At 42.9% G+C, this 15,445-nt stretch overlaps 1 protein-coding gene across 1 annotated transcript in view; it reads right to left on the bottom strand.

The window, feature by feature from the left end:
• The window catches only part of si:ch211-276f18.2 (glucose-fructose oxidoreductase domain-containing protein 1), a 36,210-nt gene that overhangs the window by 4,384 nt on the left and 16,381 nt on the right, over window positions 1-15,445 (bottom strand). The window contains exon 2 of the mRNA XM_037756812.1: window positions 3-196. Within this exon, the coding sequence (XP_037612740.1) occupies window positions 3-196 (194 nt within the window). The remainder of the gene's footprint in view (window positions 1-2; window positions 197-15,445) is intronic.

Here is a 15,445-nt window from a genome sequence, read left to right as displayed (position 1 = left end):
ACCTGGGCCTCACAGACCAGAAGCTCCCCGATGTACCCCTCCTCTAACAGCTCCTTCATTCGAACGAAGGCCGGCAAGAAACGTAACACATTCCCCATAATGCTCAGCAATTTGGGGTAGTACTGGGCTGCTGACATCATTCGGAAGGCATCCAGAGGCGTTGCTGTCCGGTCGCAGATGACGTTCTTTCCAATACCTTATAAAAGAGAGGAGAGACAGTTGGGGATGAGCCATGTGTGAGCTTTTCTGTTTTGCTGCAGCATTTTATTGTTTTGACAGTTTTGACAAAGTCAATGTTGAGATGACAGAGGAGGTTGGAAACAAGAGAGGAAGAGAGAGAGAGAAGTAATGTGGTCAGCCTCAGCTACACTAGCAGACATAATATCCTCTGGAGTATGAAAACATGCCCTGAAGAAACAATGCCGAGCTGCGAAATGTGGCAACTCCCAGAATAGCTGACTTAAGAATTCCCAAACTTTCTGGGCTTTCTCCTTCTGAGTCATGGGAACCTTATGACAAAGGAGGGTTCTTGCAAAAAGACACAACATATATGTAGAGACTCCTTATTATATCGCTGCAACCCTGCTAAAATTAGCAGATTAATAACATTCAAACCCATTTCCACAATCAAAATACAGAACCAGAAAACAATAGCTAGAATACTAAATCGTGCACGGACGAAATCTGGATCCCTGAATGCAATTTAGAAGGGCTTTAACATTGGCTGGCATGCAAGATGTTGCAGTCATCATAACTGTGTGGTGTACGGTGAGACTGCACAGCTCGGAGAGACAGACCGGAGGCCCGACGGCAGGTTGATGAAAAGACGAGCGCAGCAGGTGCAGAAGAGATGGAGAGGAGAGGAGATAAAGAGCCTGTAGTAGACACTGTACGAAACCTAATTAAAATCACTTCCAGCACATTAAAGGGTCCACTGGTGCCAGCAACACCCAAACACAAGAAGAGGTTTGGACAGTAATGTGAATAGAGGCAGACAGAAACATGATGTCTTTTACTATTATTCCTTTTTACTGGACAGTTGACTGGAAGGAGACAGACGGGGAGCCAGGGAATGGCATATAAAATACATCATTAGCTGGATTTCACCCATTCATTGTCAGTTCTTCAGGATTAGGTCTGCAACTATAGCAATCTTTTTTCATTTTCCAAACCAAAATATTGGTTGGCTAAACCTCTCAGCCGTGTCAGACTGTCAAAGGATTTATTTTTGAGCAATGTTACATGTAAATATTCTTGTGCTGCTGCACACAATAACCTCAAATTGCGATGGTCACACATGGTCAGCAAGGAGTCAGACAGAAAGCATATAGGGGGCATCACTCTACACATTCCTCGAGCCCCCGGAGTGTGAAAAAGCAGCATGCCGCTTCACTCCCAGTCCTGGCTCTGAGGTGTTGTTGGTGGAAGGGGCTGTTTTGGAAGTGAAACTTCCCATGCTAATCTGCCATTAGCTTGAATCGACCAGGCCAGGAAATTAATCCCTCTGACCCAGTTCTGAGGAGCACCGTGGGAGCCCACACCCGCCATCCGCCACCCAACCCCTGCAGACACACAAAGCCAAGCAACGACAGTGCACCCCCGTCCCATTCTTTTTGGCAGCAGCACACACAAACAGATACTGGAAAAGATGCATTGTCCTGGGTAAGGCCCTTCTGGGTAAATGCTAAATGCTCTTGACTGATATTTTTGGCACTCATATTGAGCCTAATGTCTTTACGGAACAATAGCTTGGCTGGCTGCTTAAATGCCTAAAGGCAGATTTCATTCTCCCACAGTGATTCTCTTCATGATTTGGCCAAAATACATACAAGTTTCTAGAAAGGTCCATGAAGCTATACAACACTAAAGCCAATGCAAGGCTATTAATGCAGTACATGACCTCTACAGAGATAAAAAAAATCATCTCCTCTTCAGATCAACAATGACCTTCCTCCTTCTCACGTACGGCGCCCTGAAAGGTCGAGGCTGGCTTAAGCAGGTCAGTCTGTTGAGTCATCAGAGCTACTCAGCCACGGCCTTGCTCAGACAGTGAGAGGATGCATTGTGTCCAATAGTGTTACGGATGCACCTGAGCATGAGATAGCAGCTACTGCAGTAAACCAACAGTTGGGAGATGAAATGACATTGGACTAAACATGTAGTAGAGAGGAGAAGTAGAGGACAGAGGGATGAGAGTAACACAAAAAGGGGGGAATAAGAGGAGCATAAACAGAGAGACATGGGTAAAAAATGAGTAGAGTGATCATAAAACGAGGAGAGGAAAACATGAAAAAGTGAAAGTGAGCATCTGTCAATCTAACAATTGATGTGGAAAATACTTTGAAAGGGAGACAGTGGATGAGTGTTAAGTGTTGCTCTCATAACCCTACACAAACACACAGAAGACAAATGTTTGAGACAAACTGATGTTCCAAAAAGACAAAAAATACAGGGTGTTGTATGTTCGGAGGCAGGAGAAAGAAGTTCACTGACTCTATGTCATTACAACTATAGGATGAGAGTAAAGACCTCCAAGTTTGATGCCATTGTACTTTGGGAGTGAGTTGCTCCCCCAAGTCTGGTTAACAATTGGCCGTAAGATGGAACACAGGAGCCACAGGGGGATTGCTGCAGCGTCAGCAGTAATGTGGACCACCACATACTGGACTATCCTGGTGAAAAAGGAAGACAAAGATCTCAATTTACTTGTTGATTTCAGTGGGCCAATGCTGAGGTGCCTTAAACCTGCATTCTTTCTAATAGCCAGCAGGGGGCGACTCCTCTGGTTGCAAAAAGAGGTCTGATTGTATACAAGTCTATGAGAAAATGAGCCTACTTCTCACTTGATTTATTCGTTTTATTTATTTTTTTTGCTTTCCACGACGTGTTCCGTCATGGCCGTGAGAAACAGAAGCACATGGCTACTTATTATGCAGAATGATGTCTTCGGACGAAATATTGTGTAGTCTGATTCTGGCATTAGAGCTTTAACCCTTTCACAGTGTGTTTTCAGTTCATGAAAGTTAATTGTAATATTTTGGTCGCCTAAAAATGTCTTATTCAGTGTTCGGTTGTACTTCACCCTCTTGTGTCACTTCAGGTTGCAAAAAACCAAGATGGCGACGGCCAAAATGCCGAACTCAAGGCTTCAAAACAGCAAACAAACCAATGGGTGACGTCACGGTGACTACGTCCACTTCTTACATGGTCGATCTATGTTCCAACCATCATCAATGGGCATGAGCTTTGGGGAGTGATCAAAAGAATGAGATTCTGGATACGAGTCGCCAAAATTAGTTTCCTTGAGGGTGGCTGGGTTAACCCGTCAGTATACTTCAACCAAAATGCTTGCCGGATGGTCAACAGAGTCTGGTAGCAGATGTTGGTGGCAACTAAAATGACTAAACGTCTTGATTTTCCAACAACGGGCATAAAATGCACGAGTAACATTGACTACAATGATAGGAAGGCTTGTGTTATTTTAGACCAGTTTTAAAAGATGTACTGTAAGACACCTGGGGCCGGGGTTAGTGAAATAGCTACAGTAACTCTGTAATAGCGAGGGCAAAGTGGAGCTTCACTGACAGGTAAAGCTCCCGGCCCGGTGGGAGAGCAGTAATGGAGCAGAAAAAAAACTCCAGCTCAGCAGCTCAGTCCCTCAACATCAATAATTCATGTACAGGACATATCTAACCTAGAGAGTTTAAAGACAGAGAGAGATAACAGCAATCCTGTACATATCATGCAAGTATTACAGCACAATTATAGGTTGCAAATGGATTTATTAAAACATAAAGTTTGGTGCTATAGATGCCAGAAAAAGGTCACTATAGAACTCCTTATCGAAGCAGGAATATTGTGCTTTTTTGAAGTAGAGAAGAAGCAAAACAACAAGATGCATCTCGTATAGCATGAAGAACACAACGGACATTTTGCAGAACAGGTGGTACCGGACCACAGTTCATATGCATCTCTCTCTGCTTTCTAAGATTAGAGGAAGTGCCTCCCTCAGCAGCAGGGCATGGTGGCAGCCTGCTTGCCTCCGACAGCCGTCGATGGGCAGACTGCTGATGTCCTGTCAGAGAGAATCAGCTAACCTCGCAGACTGAAATGCCATCCTGCTGTCTCACAGACCTGAGGCCTAAAACTCTTCAAACAATTCCAAGTATAAGCGGTTGACATAGCTGTGTATTGTCACCAAATAGTGAGGCAGAAACACGCACTCAGCGGCAGGGGAACAGTTTTCTCATGAATGTTTAATAATTTGCCTGCACGTTCTGCTCATGATCGCCTACTGGAAAACAAATGTGAATTCCTTAATCTCGTCACAGAGAGAGGAGAATGAGAAGGAAAGAGAGGCGTTACGGTTAATTGGATGGAACAGATGACTCACTGAATCTTCATTAAAAGGTGCCGTGTGAAGCATTTTAACATCGTTACAGCATTACGTATCAGCTATTGTACATTAACTTAGCAGCCTGTTATACCGGTGCAACAAGGTCAGATTGGTCAGGAAATCTGCATCAACAGATTCTGACGATGGCAGACGGGTGACATATATGAATAATCACTTACAATAAACAAACAAAGCTTTGGTGGGGTGGGGTGACATGTAGCAATGTTCTAATTGAGTTCCTCGCTGGTGCAACACAAAGGGTTGAAGTTGCGGTACTTCTTTGCTGTTCTTGTCATTAACGCATTGCAACATATCCTCACACAACGTTTCGCATGATACCTTGCGTAAAGTTATTCCTGCGTTCTCCTACGAATGTCCAGCAATACACGTCAATTTCTGCAAAACAAAACTTACTTTTAGGTTTAGGAAAAGATCGTGGTTTGGGTTAGAATAACTACAAAAGTGGAGTTATTTAAGTACAGAAGTAACGTGACAAGTATGTCAACAACTGGGTTAAAATAACTCGTTACAGAAGTATGGAAGTTACTTGACAAATAAGTCAACGTTTAGGTTAGAATAACTGCGGAAGCGGCGTTACTTAAGTACCAAAATATGTGACAAATAAGTCAATATCTGGGTTGAAATAATTATGAAATTGTTGTTACAGAAGTACGGAAGTTACGTGACACATAAGTCAACGTTTAGGTTAGAACAACTACGGAAGTGGCGTTACTTAAGTATGGAAGTTACGTGACAAATTAGTCAACATCCGGGTTAAAATAACTACAGAATGTTGACTTCTGGTTTCACACGGGATTACGATTACGTAGATTACATACAAATTACCATGAACGGTGTATGAGAACAGCCTGAGTATTGATAATGCAAACAGGTGATTAAGATGATGATTCCACTATTTGTTAAATGATTTATGTTAATTACATATTTGTCTTAAAAAAAAAAAAGCTACACAGAGCGCCTGTAAGTAAAGCATATTATTACTGATAATTAGTGTGAACTACACCACAGTAAGCGACCTATCTAATACTTTAGGGCCTTTAAGAGACACGTGTCTTTTTACCATTATGGCTCACACAGCAGCAGGAAGAACAGGTTACGCTTCTTTTTGGAAAAACGCACACAGTTACAGGGAAAGGACCAGAGACAGGGTGAGGGGAGAGACATGCAGAGACGAAGGAGAGAGAGCAGCTGCATCATTACGAGTGAAGGCCAACTCTCTCCAGTCCAACGCTCGCCTCGGCTGGCTGCCACACACATCATCTGGGCCTCGCTGCATGGCTCCAGTGTGTTCTACTGAACACCAATATTCACTTGGACACACACACACACACACACACAGGGCATGGCCTCAAAAGGAGCTACATAGGGCTGTAAGTGTGTGGTAGAGGGAACGTCATCATTGCATGAGATTTTGTGCGTTCACACCTCCAGTGATTGTGTGCCGGAGCATGTAATGCGCAGGAAGGAAGGGCTGGAAGTGGCGGCTGTGCAGGAAGGTCAGGTTGTGTGTAAATGAAGGCGAGGCTGGCAGATTTGTTCTTACTGATTCTTTATTGTTATATTTTATCACGGCAAGATGGAAACATGCCATGACAACTGTGATATAATGCACTTGACCCCTAACACTTGAAACTGTAGTTCTGAACCGTTTCTGATGCCCTAAAAGAAACAAACACCTCTCCCCTCCTTTGTTCTTTGGGAAATGAATCACAAATGTCCACAGCTGCGTTACAAGACCACATGTTTCCGTGCTAAAATGAAATGAAATCCATCTTTAATGCGGCCCCGTTGGCAACAGCTGGAAATCACCGCAGAGGAAAAACCAGGTGGATTAAGAAGGATGCTGAACGCTTCATCATGACAGCCTAGACAATAGAACGTCCGCGTAAAAGGATGCCAGAAATAGAAAAGCGGAGGATAACCGGTCGGGAGTGATAGCCATCTGCCACGCTGTGCCGCGCACGTGCTCCTGCAGGGCGAGGGTCAGGAGGAGGAGACGAGTCAGGGAAGAGCTTTGTTTTTAGATTCCTACATACGCCACTGATGAAAATGATTTGAAGTGTTGAGTCTGAGAGACAACGCCAACACGCCGTTCATGATTTACAGGCCATATTGAATAGTATCAGCTTGTGTTTAAAGGGCCAGTGTGTAGCATAGAGGGGGATCTATTGGCAGAAATGGAATGGAATATTAATAAGAATGTTTTCTTTAGTGTTTAATCACCTGATAATAAGAATCGCTGTGTTTTCATTACCTTAGAATGAACCATTTATATCTACATAGGGAGCGGGTCCTTTTGGAGTTTTGGACTTAGATAGATAGACAAAAAATGCAATTTCAAGACACTGATTTTGGCTAGGGGGATCTGCACCAGTCATTATTTCTTCACATTTTTAGACTATATAACAGTATATTTTAAAGCCACTCGTAGTGGCAAAGACTTATCACCTGAATCTGAAGTTCCCTGCAACTTTAATGCAGGTGTTATCGGCTCACTGTGAACACTACCTGCTCAGCAGCAAACAGCAGACAGACACAGTTTGCAACTAGCTGGCGAACACAGTGGAGCACATAGCAGCTTAAAGAGACGGATATTTCCGTCAGGAGTTGGTGGTGACCAAAAACAGAGCTAAAAGAGAGTACACAAATACAACTCCAAATGAATACTTATGTTGTTAATGCAAAGCAACTGTTTGCTAACACATTTGCCAACTTTATTACAGTGCATTCACGTTTGCCTGCCTGCTTTAAAAAACAGTCTGTGTGTGTGTGTGTGTGCTGAAATGTGTGCACGATTACACCAGTGTATATAATACTGTGTGCGGCAGCGCTGTGGCGATCAGACAAAGGGAAGCGAGTGGGCCTTAAAAAGATGAAAATCACACAAACACACACACGCGGTGTAATCAAGCGAGACATTCGCAAATGTTCAAAGGAAGACTACTGACTCATCCTTGCAGAATGGGCCTGCTGCTCTGTGTGTGGTCTGCTTGATAACAGAATCAAGAAGTGAAACTCAAATTATTATCGAGACTGGACCGCCAAAGTATCCAAGAAAAAAAAATATGTATGGTATGGTAAGCTGTGTTTCAGCTGGCTTCAGCTCAGACAGGCCCGGCTCATCTTTCTGCTGATTATCCCAAATGAAATTTAGCTTAAAGCAATTACAAAGAGAGGAGGGGGTTGGGACACCGAGACAGACATAGAGAACTATACGTTCTCCTCAGCGTATAGCTCTCTCGCTGGATGTAACTCAGAGAAAACAAGCTTCCTGCTGACTAATTTGCCCTTATTGTGCGACTGGCATGCGTTCCCAGTCTGAAATTAGCATGTAAATAGAGACCTTGATAGCGGTGATGGATGATCGCTGTGATGTTTGCCTTTCTCCTGCAGCTGAGGCACAGCCCTCTGCCGTTATGCAGCAACACTCAGTTCAATGTATAAGACTGGAGTTTGTCATCGGATGAATGGGATTTAATGAGTTTTTATTTGTGTTTCAATGAAGTCACGAGGTGGACGGTTGTTGTTTTTCTCAAAGGAGAACACAGGACAAGTGATTTACAGAGCAGATATGTGTACTGTAGCAGACAAAACATTCAATTTCAGAGGGACTCTAAGAGAGCTTTTGGAAAAATTAAGCCATTGACTGATCTGTTGTCAAATACAAACAGCTTACAACTAGTAGTGCTGAATGTTTCTACAGGTATAGAGTACAGGTGGAGGGGTCAAATAAACATAGGACTTTCAACCAGAAGGCCGGTGTTTGTGTCCGGTGTGAAACTAAAAGTATAACGTTGACTTATTTTGTCACGTCAGTCTTTAGTCACGTGACTCTGATGTATTCCACTGTAACATCCTGATACATGACGGCTTAATTGGTCCATTTTTTAAATAGAAAACTAGGTAAGTATATGTGGAAGTTAACTTTTCTCTGGCCTGGGAGGACCTCAACAGCAAACAACTACATTATTTTATGCAGACACAAGTTAAGTTTGTGCTGATGCTTGGTGAAAACTCCTCATGTTGTAATGTAGACTACAAATACAAACAGGCCTTCACAGAAAATAATTGAAATTGAAATCACAATCGCAATATTTGTCAGAACAATTGCAGTTATTTTCCTCAGATGAGACAGATGGGTGTTGGTGGTATTGTGTGTTTCCTTTCTGTTCAAACATAGCAGTAATCATCATGCAATACAGTCATCTGTCTTTGGTTGAAAAATCAACCAAATGGACTACATCTAACGCACTGATAGGGATGATAAAACAACTGCAGATTGCATTTAGGGTCTGTATTGTAGCTTCAGGTCCATTAGTGCACAGCTATGAGTGATGACAAGCATTAGTCTCACTCAACTGGCTTTCCCCTTCAGCTAATGCCCCTGAGTTGCGAGGAGTTTAGCATTCCTAAATGTGTTTAAGTGCTACCATTAACCCCTTCACCAGAGTGGCTGGCTATAGAGATGAATAGTAACCAAAGGAGTGTCTTCGGTTCTGGCCATGTGGTTCCTAATGCGTGCACTAAAAGCACATGTTAATGGTGATGGGCGTGCACTCAGAAGGCTGTTACGTCAGCACAGAGACACACTGCAAATAACAGTTAGCCGACCTGAGGCTCAAGAAGCTGTCAATACATTCATGTGTGACTTATCCCAGATCCACTTTCTCCACAGTGGATTATTGATGGATTTTAGGAAATGATCATTTTGGGAATGATTCAGTAACAAGTATCTTAAACTGCCACTGACCCTTATAACATTAGTAACCATGCTATTGACAGGCTAGTAGGGTTTATTAAATGTCAAGCTGTGGATGGTATATTCTAATCAAGCCCCCAGGAAGTGCGTCAGGCTGTGAAGCAAATTTTCATAGTGGCCAAACAGCGGTACTACAACTTCCGTGTCCGTCACATGATGCCATTGGACCCAAAAATACTTTTTTCCATAGACTTCAACTTCCCAGTATGAACACTTGAATAGCCCTTATTTAAATCATTAGGTCCTAAAAGTTGTAAAATGCACTAACAGCTGAATCCAGAGTTATTTCCCTTCCTCCGTTCATGTGAAATGGGAATGAGACCCAGACTGAGACTGGACTGAGGGCTTGGAGGCGGAGTTAAAGGAAACGCTACTGCACCTGCTCTATGGGCCCAATGGATGCGGAAGATCACCAGATGATCTGGGTACTTTATCACTCGGCAGTCGAGCCATTTTGGCTTCATGCGCCACTGAGGAATGAACGGGAGCCTCAAACGCTGTATCCACTTCTCTTTATACATCCATGCTCCCCAAAGGGGGTTAAAATAAGTACATAAACTAAGTCAAATACATCTTGAAACAAAGTAACACTAAAAAACACATGACAATAGTTACGTGACAAACATCACTAATGTAACGTAACAACAGCGGTCTTGAACACGGGTCTGCTAGTCCTGTGTTTGTTGGACCCATTCACCTCCTCATCCGCCCACTATAAGTTGTCTTTCTCACTTTTTATACTACGTCACTAACTCTTACCGTAGTATCTACACGCAGATGCATTTATATTGCAGTAAGTAGAGGATACATAGCGTACAAATGACACACGGAAATCAAGAAAGGTGTGCTTGTTGCACGCTAAATGCATCATTGTGGCATTCATACATCTTTTCGTGCAAACGGGCTGCTAATTTTGCAAAATGGAGAAAAACACTTCATATCCTAAAAACTGATGTGCTGCTGCTCTTTAAACACACCTCATGCAAAAGCAAATGTGAGTGTTTCTGTGTGTGTGATCAGGCCTCCACTTGCAGCCCCTTGCACCCCCTGTGGTCCTCCAGGGTCTAATTAGCTGCTGAGCTGAACTACTACCCCTCCTTTCTAATCACACACACACAGCATCCTAATCAGCACACTTTCCCTCGCAGCTCTTATGGCAACACACACAACTGAGACAAATAAAACATGGCTGCCAAAGACAGAGCTGTCTGCCTCCACACAAAGACTCAGACTCTCCCTGTGCCATTTGCATTTTACTATCCGGACAGCCTTTATTTGCCTTTGTCAGGTATAGGTCAAGCAGGAAGACGGGACCAGAAACGGGTCTTGTTTTTGTTCCTGTAATTACCAAATGAAGGTGATCCAAAGAGCAGTTGAGCTTGTTTTACATACTAATGATTGGTTGCGGCGGGTTATAAATTACCCCTGTGTATGCGTCCCAATTGATTAATTATCACCGCAGAATAAAATGTCAGACCTTTGAAGAGGGGAAACATTGATAGAGCCCTGCAATGTGTGAGCAATTCACCACAAGACTGCTCACATGTCTGAGGAAAGCTGCAGTGAGCAACACCCACTGAGACTGCCAGCGCTCATCAATAATATATAGGTAAGTGATTCTTTGTCCCTTAGAAACTGTGCCGTGACTGCTCCTAATGTTCTGGTGACAGAGTTTGGCCTCAGTAAGTTCTATTAAAAGTAGCAGTGAGGGGAGGTCGTAAATAATAGATGATTGAAATTGACACCGACGAGGAGTATCAATATCATATCAACATATTAAAGAAATGTATATAGCTAAACTTTAGGAAGCTTTGCATGTCTGAAGCTCTAAAACTGACCTGACAGGTATGTGATGTGATTTCCCCCCCTTGCAATACAAAAGAGCAGGCGGTAAAAGACGTTGGTAAGTCTTTCTTGTCTAGTGACCATCTAAAAATATCAAATATCTATCTAAGAATATCTTTTTATGTTCCCATTTTACCACTTAGTGTATAAAGCTGGATGGTAAAGGAGATTTGTCCAATGTGTCATCTAAAAAAAAAAAATTCTATTGTCTTTTTCTTCTTTTTTATTACCAGGAACTATGCAAAATGTGTTTTGTATGGAGGCCCAGAAGGGACATGCAGGGGGAAAAAATCAAAAGTGTACTCTTTTGCGAGATCTTGCAAAACGTTTTCATTTAGGGTCCCTATGATACAGTAGCTTGAGAAATAGTGATATGAGGCCCTGAATTTTATGAATTTACTGTTTATCAGACCGCAAATGAGACAAGTATTAGCTAGCTATAGCGCAACCCACGGTCCCTTCACCTTACTCTTTGATGCTAGGAGACTACTTTGCCGGGACGTGAATGGTCAACAGCTCCGGAGACAAAACTTCAGTTAGCGGCTTTAGCAACTTGAAATGGCAACAACAGAAAGGTCAGAACCAGCTTGCCCGCTGGCCACCAGCCCGCTGTGACCCCCGGTGCTGGGCTTTACACTGGCTGATTTGGAGTTGCTACAGACGCTAACTGAAGAAGTGGCAGCGCTAGATAGCTAATTTTTGTTGCATTTGTGGTCTGATAAACAGTAAATTCATCAAATTCGGTGCGACATATTGCCATTTTCCAAGCCACTGTAGCTGTCATAGGGTCCCTAAATGGAAACGTTTTGCGAGCTAGCTAGCTAATTCTTGACTCATTTGTCTTGTCTTTATATTTGAGGCCAATCTCAAAATACAATTCTATGAACCTCTCCCACGGGTGGGTGCACTTCATTGTTGTGGTTGTTTCCATGGTGCCGAACTGATCCGAAAGTACATTGACCTAAAATTTTACTGGCCTAACTTTTGTAAAAAACTGCAAAAGTAATTTTTTTTTTCCCCTTCCCGGCCTCCGTAGTTTAGTGAGATAAACATAGAAACTGTTTTTTTTTGGGTTTTTTTTAAATATGAACAATGATTTAGGACTGAGTTGGATGCACATATTATCCATTTAAGTTTACCAGCTACTTGGACAAAACAGGACCAGGATAAAACTCCATATTCCATCATCTGCTACATCCTTCTCTATGGATCTGAATTCAGAAGCATTAAAGGAAAAGAGAGCTCAGTTTCAGTTGATCTCAGTGGGAAAAGTCAGGCTTTTGACCAACATGAGGTGAGCTCGACCCCTCTTTTCTGGTGGCTTCTGTCGGGGCCATGAAGGGCATCTTTGTGTCAGACGAGGCCGTTGAGGGACTGAATGAAGGAGGCGGGGAGGAAGCTCTGAATGCTAATAAGCAGCAGAGAGCTAATAGTTACTGGTCTAATGCACTTTTTCCATCATACACACAGCTGTGAGCACTAATACACACTGCTCTTGTAAGGAGCACATGACTCACTGCACGCGATCGTTGTTCAGTTGCCTCTTAAGCTTATTACCTCCATACTATGTGCTGACGGAGGAGTTCCACCTTTGATTTAGGATGTTGAGAAGATCCCCGAGAAGCGACACTGACATGAACAGGGGAGAAAACACACTAGTACCGCGAGCTGACATTGTAATAAAAGACAGCGAGCGCTCATTAATAACCATTAATGTCCTGAGGCGCACGGGCAGCCGAGTGACTTCAGGCACGAGCTAATGGATGGAGACATCTTCACTAAATCGCATTCACCGCGGGGGCGAAGACGCTCCTCCTGAACAGCTGTGTGCCAGCGAGGCTCCACTCTGCTATTATCCAGCTCACTGTCAGGGCCGCTCTGGAGAGGGACGCAGACAGATGAACTTCCCTTTTTAATTCGGTATAAAGAGAGGAGGAGGGGAGGAGAGAATGCTCACTGATGCTTGGTTGAATCTGGACTGTTGTCATGGTGATGACGACCCCTGACACCCCTCGCTGTCTGTCTACCACCGAGGTCAAGAGGAGCAGAGGGAAAGGAGACGACTGAATTTGGTGACAGAATAGTTAATATCAGTATGGAGGCTGGGTGCACCATTAAAACCTCAAAAGTATCTTTAGTGATGTGTTAACCGGTTGCTAAGAAACATCTGTAGCGCCATCCTATAGAAAGCAACCATGAACATACATTGGCAAGCTAATGTTAGTTCAGTCAATCAACGTATCCTCATACAACGGTTCAAATGATGAGCTTACGAAAAGTTATTCCTTTATTTTTCGAGCGTTTTCCTACGAATGTCCAGCAACATCTTCCGCACGTTACATGCATAGAGTCCTTTCAAAATAAATTTCCGTCTACACAGGAAACATCTTGGTTAGGTTTAGGCAACAAAACTACTCGGTTGGTTTAGGACAAGATCAAGTTAGTTAGGTTTAGGCAACAAAACCACACCAAAAGATCTTAACAGATGTTGAAAATGTGAGAGTCTACACATAACTACATGTTATGTTAAATTTAACAGTTTTGTTCCTACAGTGTGTGGAGAGCAACGATTTGGCCAAAACTGCAACAACCCCTCACACTCACAGATTAATTCATCAACAACAAGAGTCCTGACAAAAAAAAAAGAAAAGGGAAACCTCGCAAAATCTCTGGCGATCAAACGTGAGTTTAGTGTAAACAAACATGGCGGAAGAAGTAGCGATGTTACTTTGTACTGAAAATTCACAAAGGATGGATGGATGAAGTCACAGAGACACGTTAAATAAACATGTTGTTTCTCCATTTTGGAGCTCCATCTCACTACTACTTTATGCTTCACGTTTAGCATTAGCTCATGCATTAGCTCATGCATTAGTTCATGCATTAGCTCATGCATTAGCTGCGGCCGCGGCCGCCATGGTGGCGATGGTTGTCCTTTCTTCTTCAGTCAGCTTGGTTCCCAATTGGCTATCGACTGCGTCATCGGCCAACCTCAGGATAATCCAACAGGATATCTGATCGTAAATATTGAGCATGTTTAATATTTACGATTTGAAATCGGTGCGGCCAGGATGGACTTCCAAGTTGATTAGAGGATGTAAAAAACACTCCTATCATACCTCACACCACCGGAACATCTGGAAAGATAATCTTTAGAACCATTAATAAATGGGGGCTGTGCTGACCATCAGGTCCAAAATCCGCTTGATTCTTGTGTAGTGTGTTCCCGCCATTAGTTAGGTTTAGGAAAAGATCATGGAAGTGGCGTTTCTAAAGCACGGACGTTATGTGACTCACACGAGGCACTAACACCGGTCGAAAGGCGAAAGTCCAGTGTTTTTAGACCCCCCGATCCACCCTGACTTATATCTGCATACATGGAGAAATATGTGTTTCAGAGTTAGTTTATGAATGCATTATGTTTAGTAATTTCAGCCATTTTGTTATTTTCATTAAATATAGTTAAAGATCGTTCCAGTTGACATCATTATTAAACATTTTAAACTCCTTGTCATTTTACAAAAGATACAGAAAAAAGAACATCATTCTGCTGACAGGAACATCACATAAAATGTCAAATGTTTTTCTTTGGGGTCACTGATATCATAGCTAAGAGGAAACAGTGTTTCCTGTCTCTATAAACAATCATCGCTGGGAACGCCGCCCAATTACTACTGAGACATGACACATAACAGTCTGCGGTCCGGGGCTCTGAATCACTAACATGAGACTGAGATCAACAATGATGTTACATAAATCAACCGAGATGACCTCCATTAACTATTGACACATTCCTGCCCCTTTGAGACAGCGCGGCGAGTTGAAATACTGCCTTTCATACCTTTTTTTTGGGCCATTTGTTTCGGCCACAATTGGATTTGGCAGGCTGTCTCCTGGCTGCTTTGGGAGGATATAACTCACTTTGGCCGGCTAACAGCAGACGGGGCACCGACACAATGATTCATTTATGTTCGGCTCTTCTGGGGTGTGAGATAAACAAGGTGAAAAATGCAAAGCACATGACTGTGCAGCAAACAGAAAACCGAATACAGCAGAAAATAATACCTGCGTCACTGTGAACTCGCCAAAGTCTCCTCAGAGATCCAGATGTGCTGTGGTATGTAGCCATCATCACTGACATATGGCTCATCTGTCACTCTAAGAAATACACTAGCTTTGTAGCAGCCTGTGTGGATTTGAATAACTGAATATACACAGTAAACCTTGTCTTCTGCTGTATGCAAAGTCACCTATTTGCATCTTTTCATGCTGATCTAATCTGACCGCTCATTATCATACTGCCACGGAGGCTTCTTTTCTAGGCTTCTCATTATAATTTCTGCACTTTTCATTTCAGATTTTCACTAAATTGTCCTCAGGTTCTATATTTTATTTCCTTGAAGTACATGTTTGTATGTTCTCAT

The sequence above is a fragment of the Sebastes umbrosus genome, chromosome 21, assembly GCF_015220745.1.
Source record: "Sebastes umbrosus isolate fSebUmb1 chromosome 21, fSebUmb1.pri, whole genome shotgun sequence".
NCBI classification, from domain to species: domain Eukaryota; kingdom Metazoa; phylum Chordata; class Actinopteri; order Perciformes; family Sebastidae; genus Sebastes; species Sebastes umbrosus.
The sequence above is the reverse complement of the archived record's forward strand: the minus strand, read 5'-3'. Positions and strand labels throughout refer to the sequence as shown.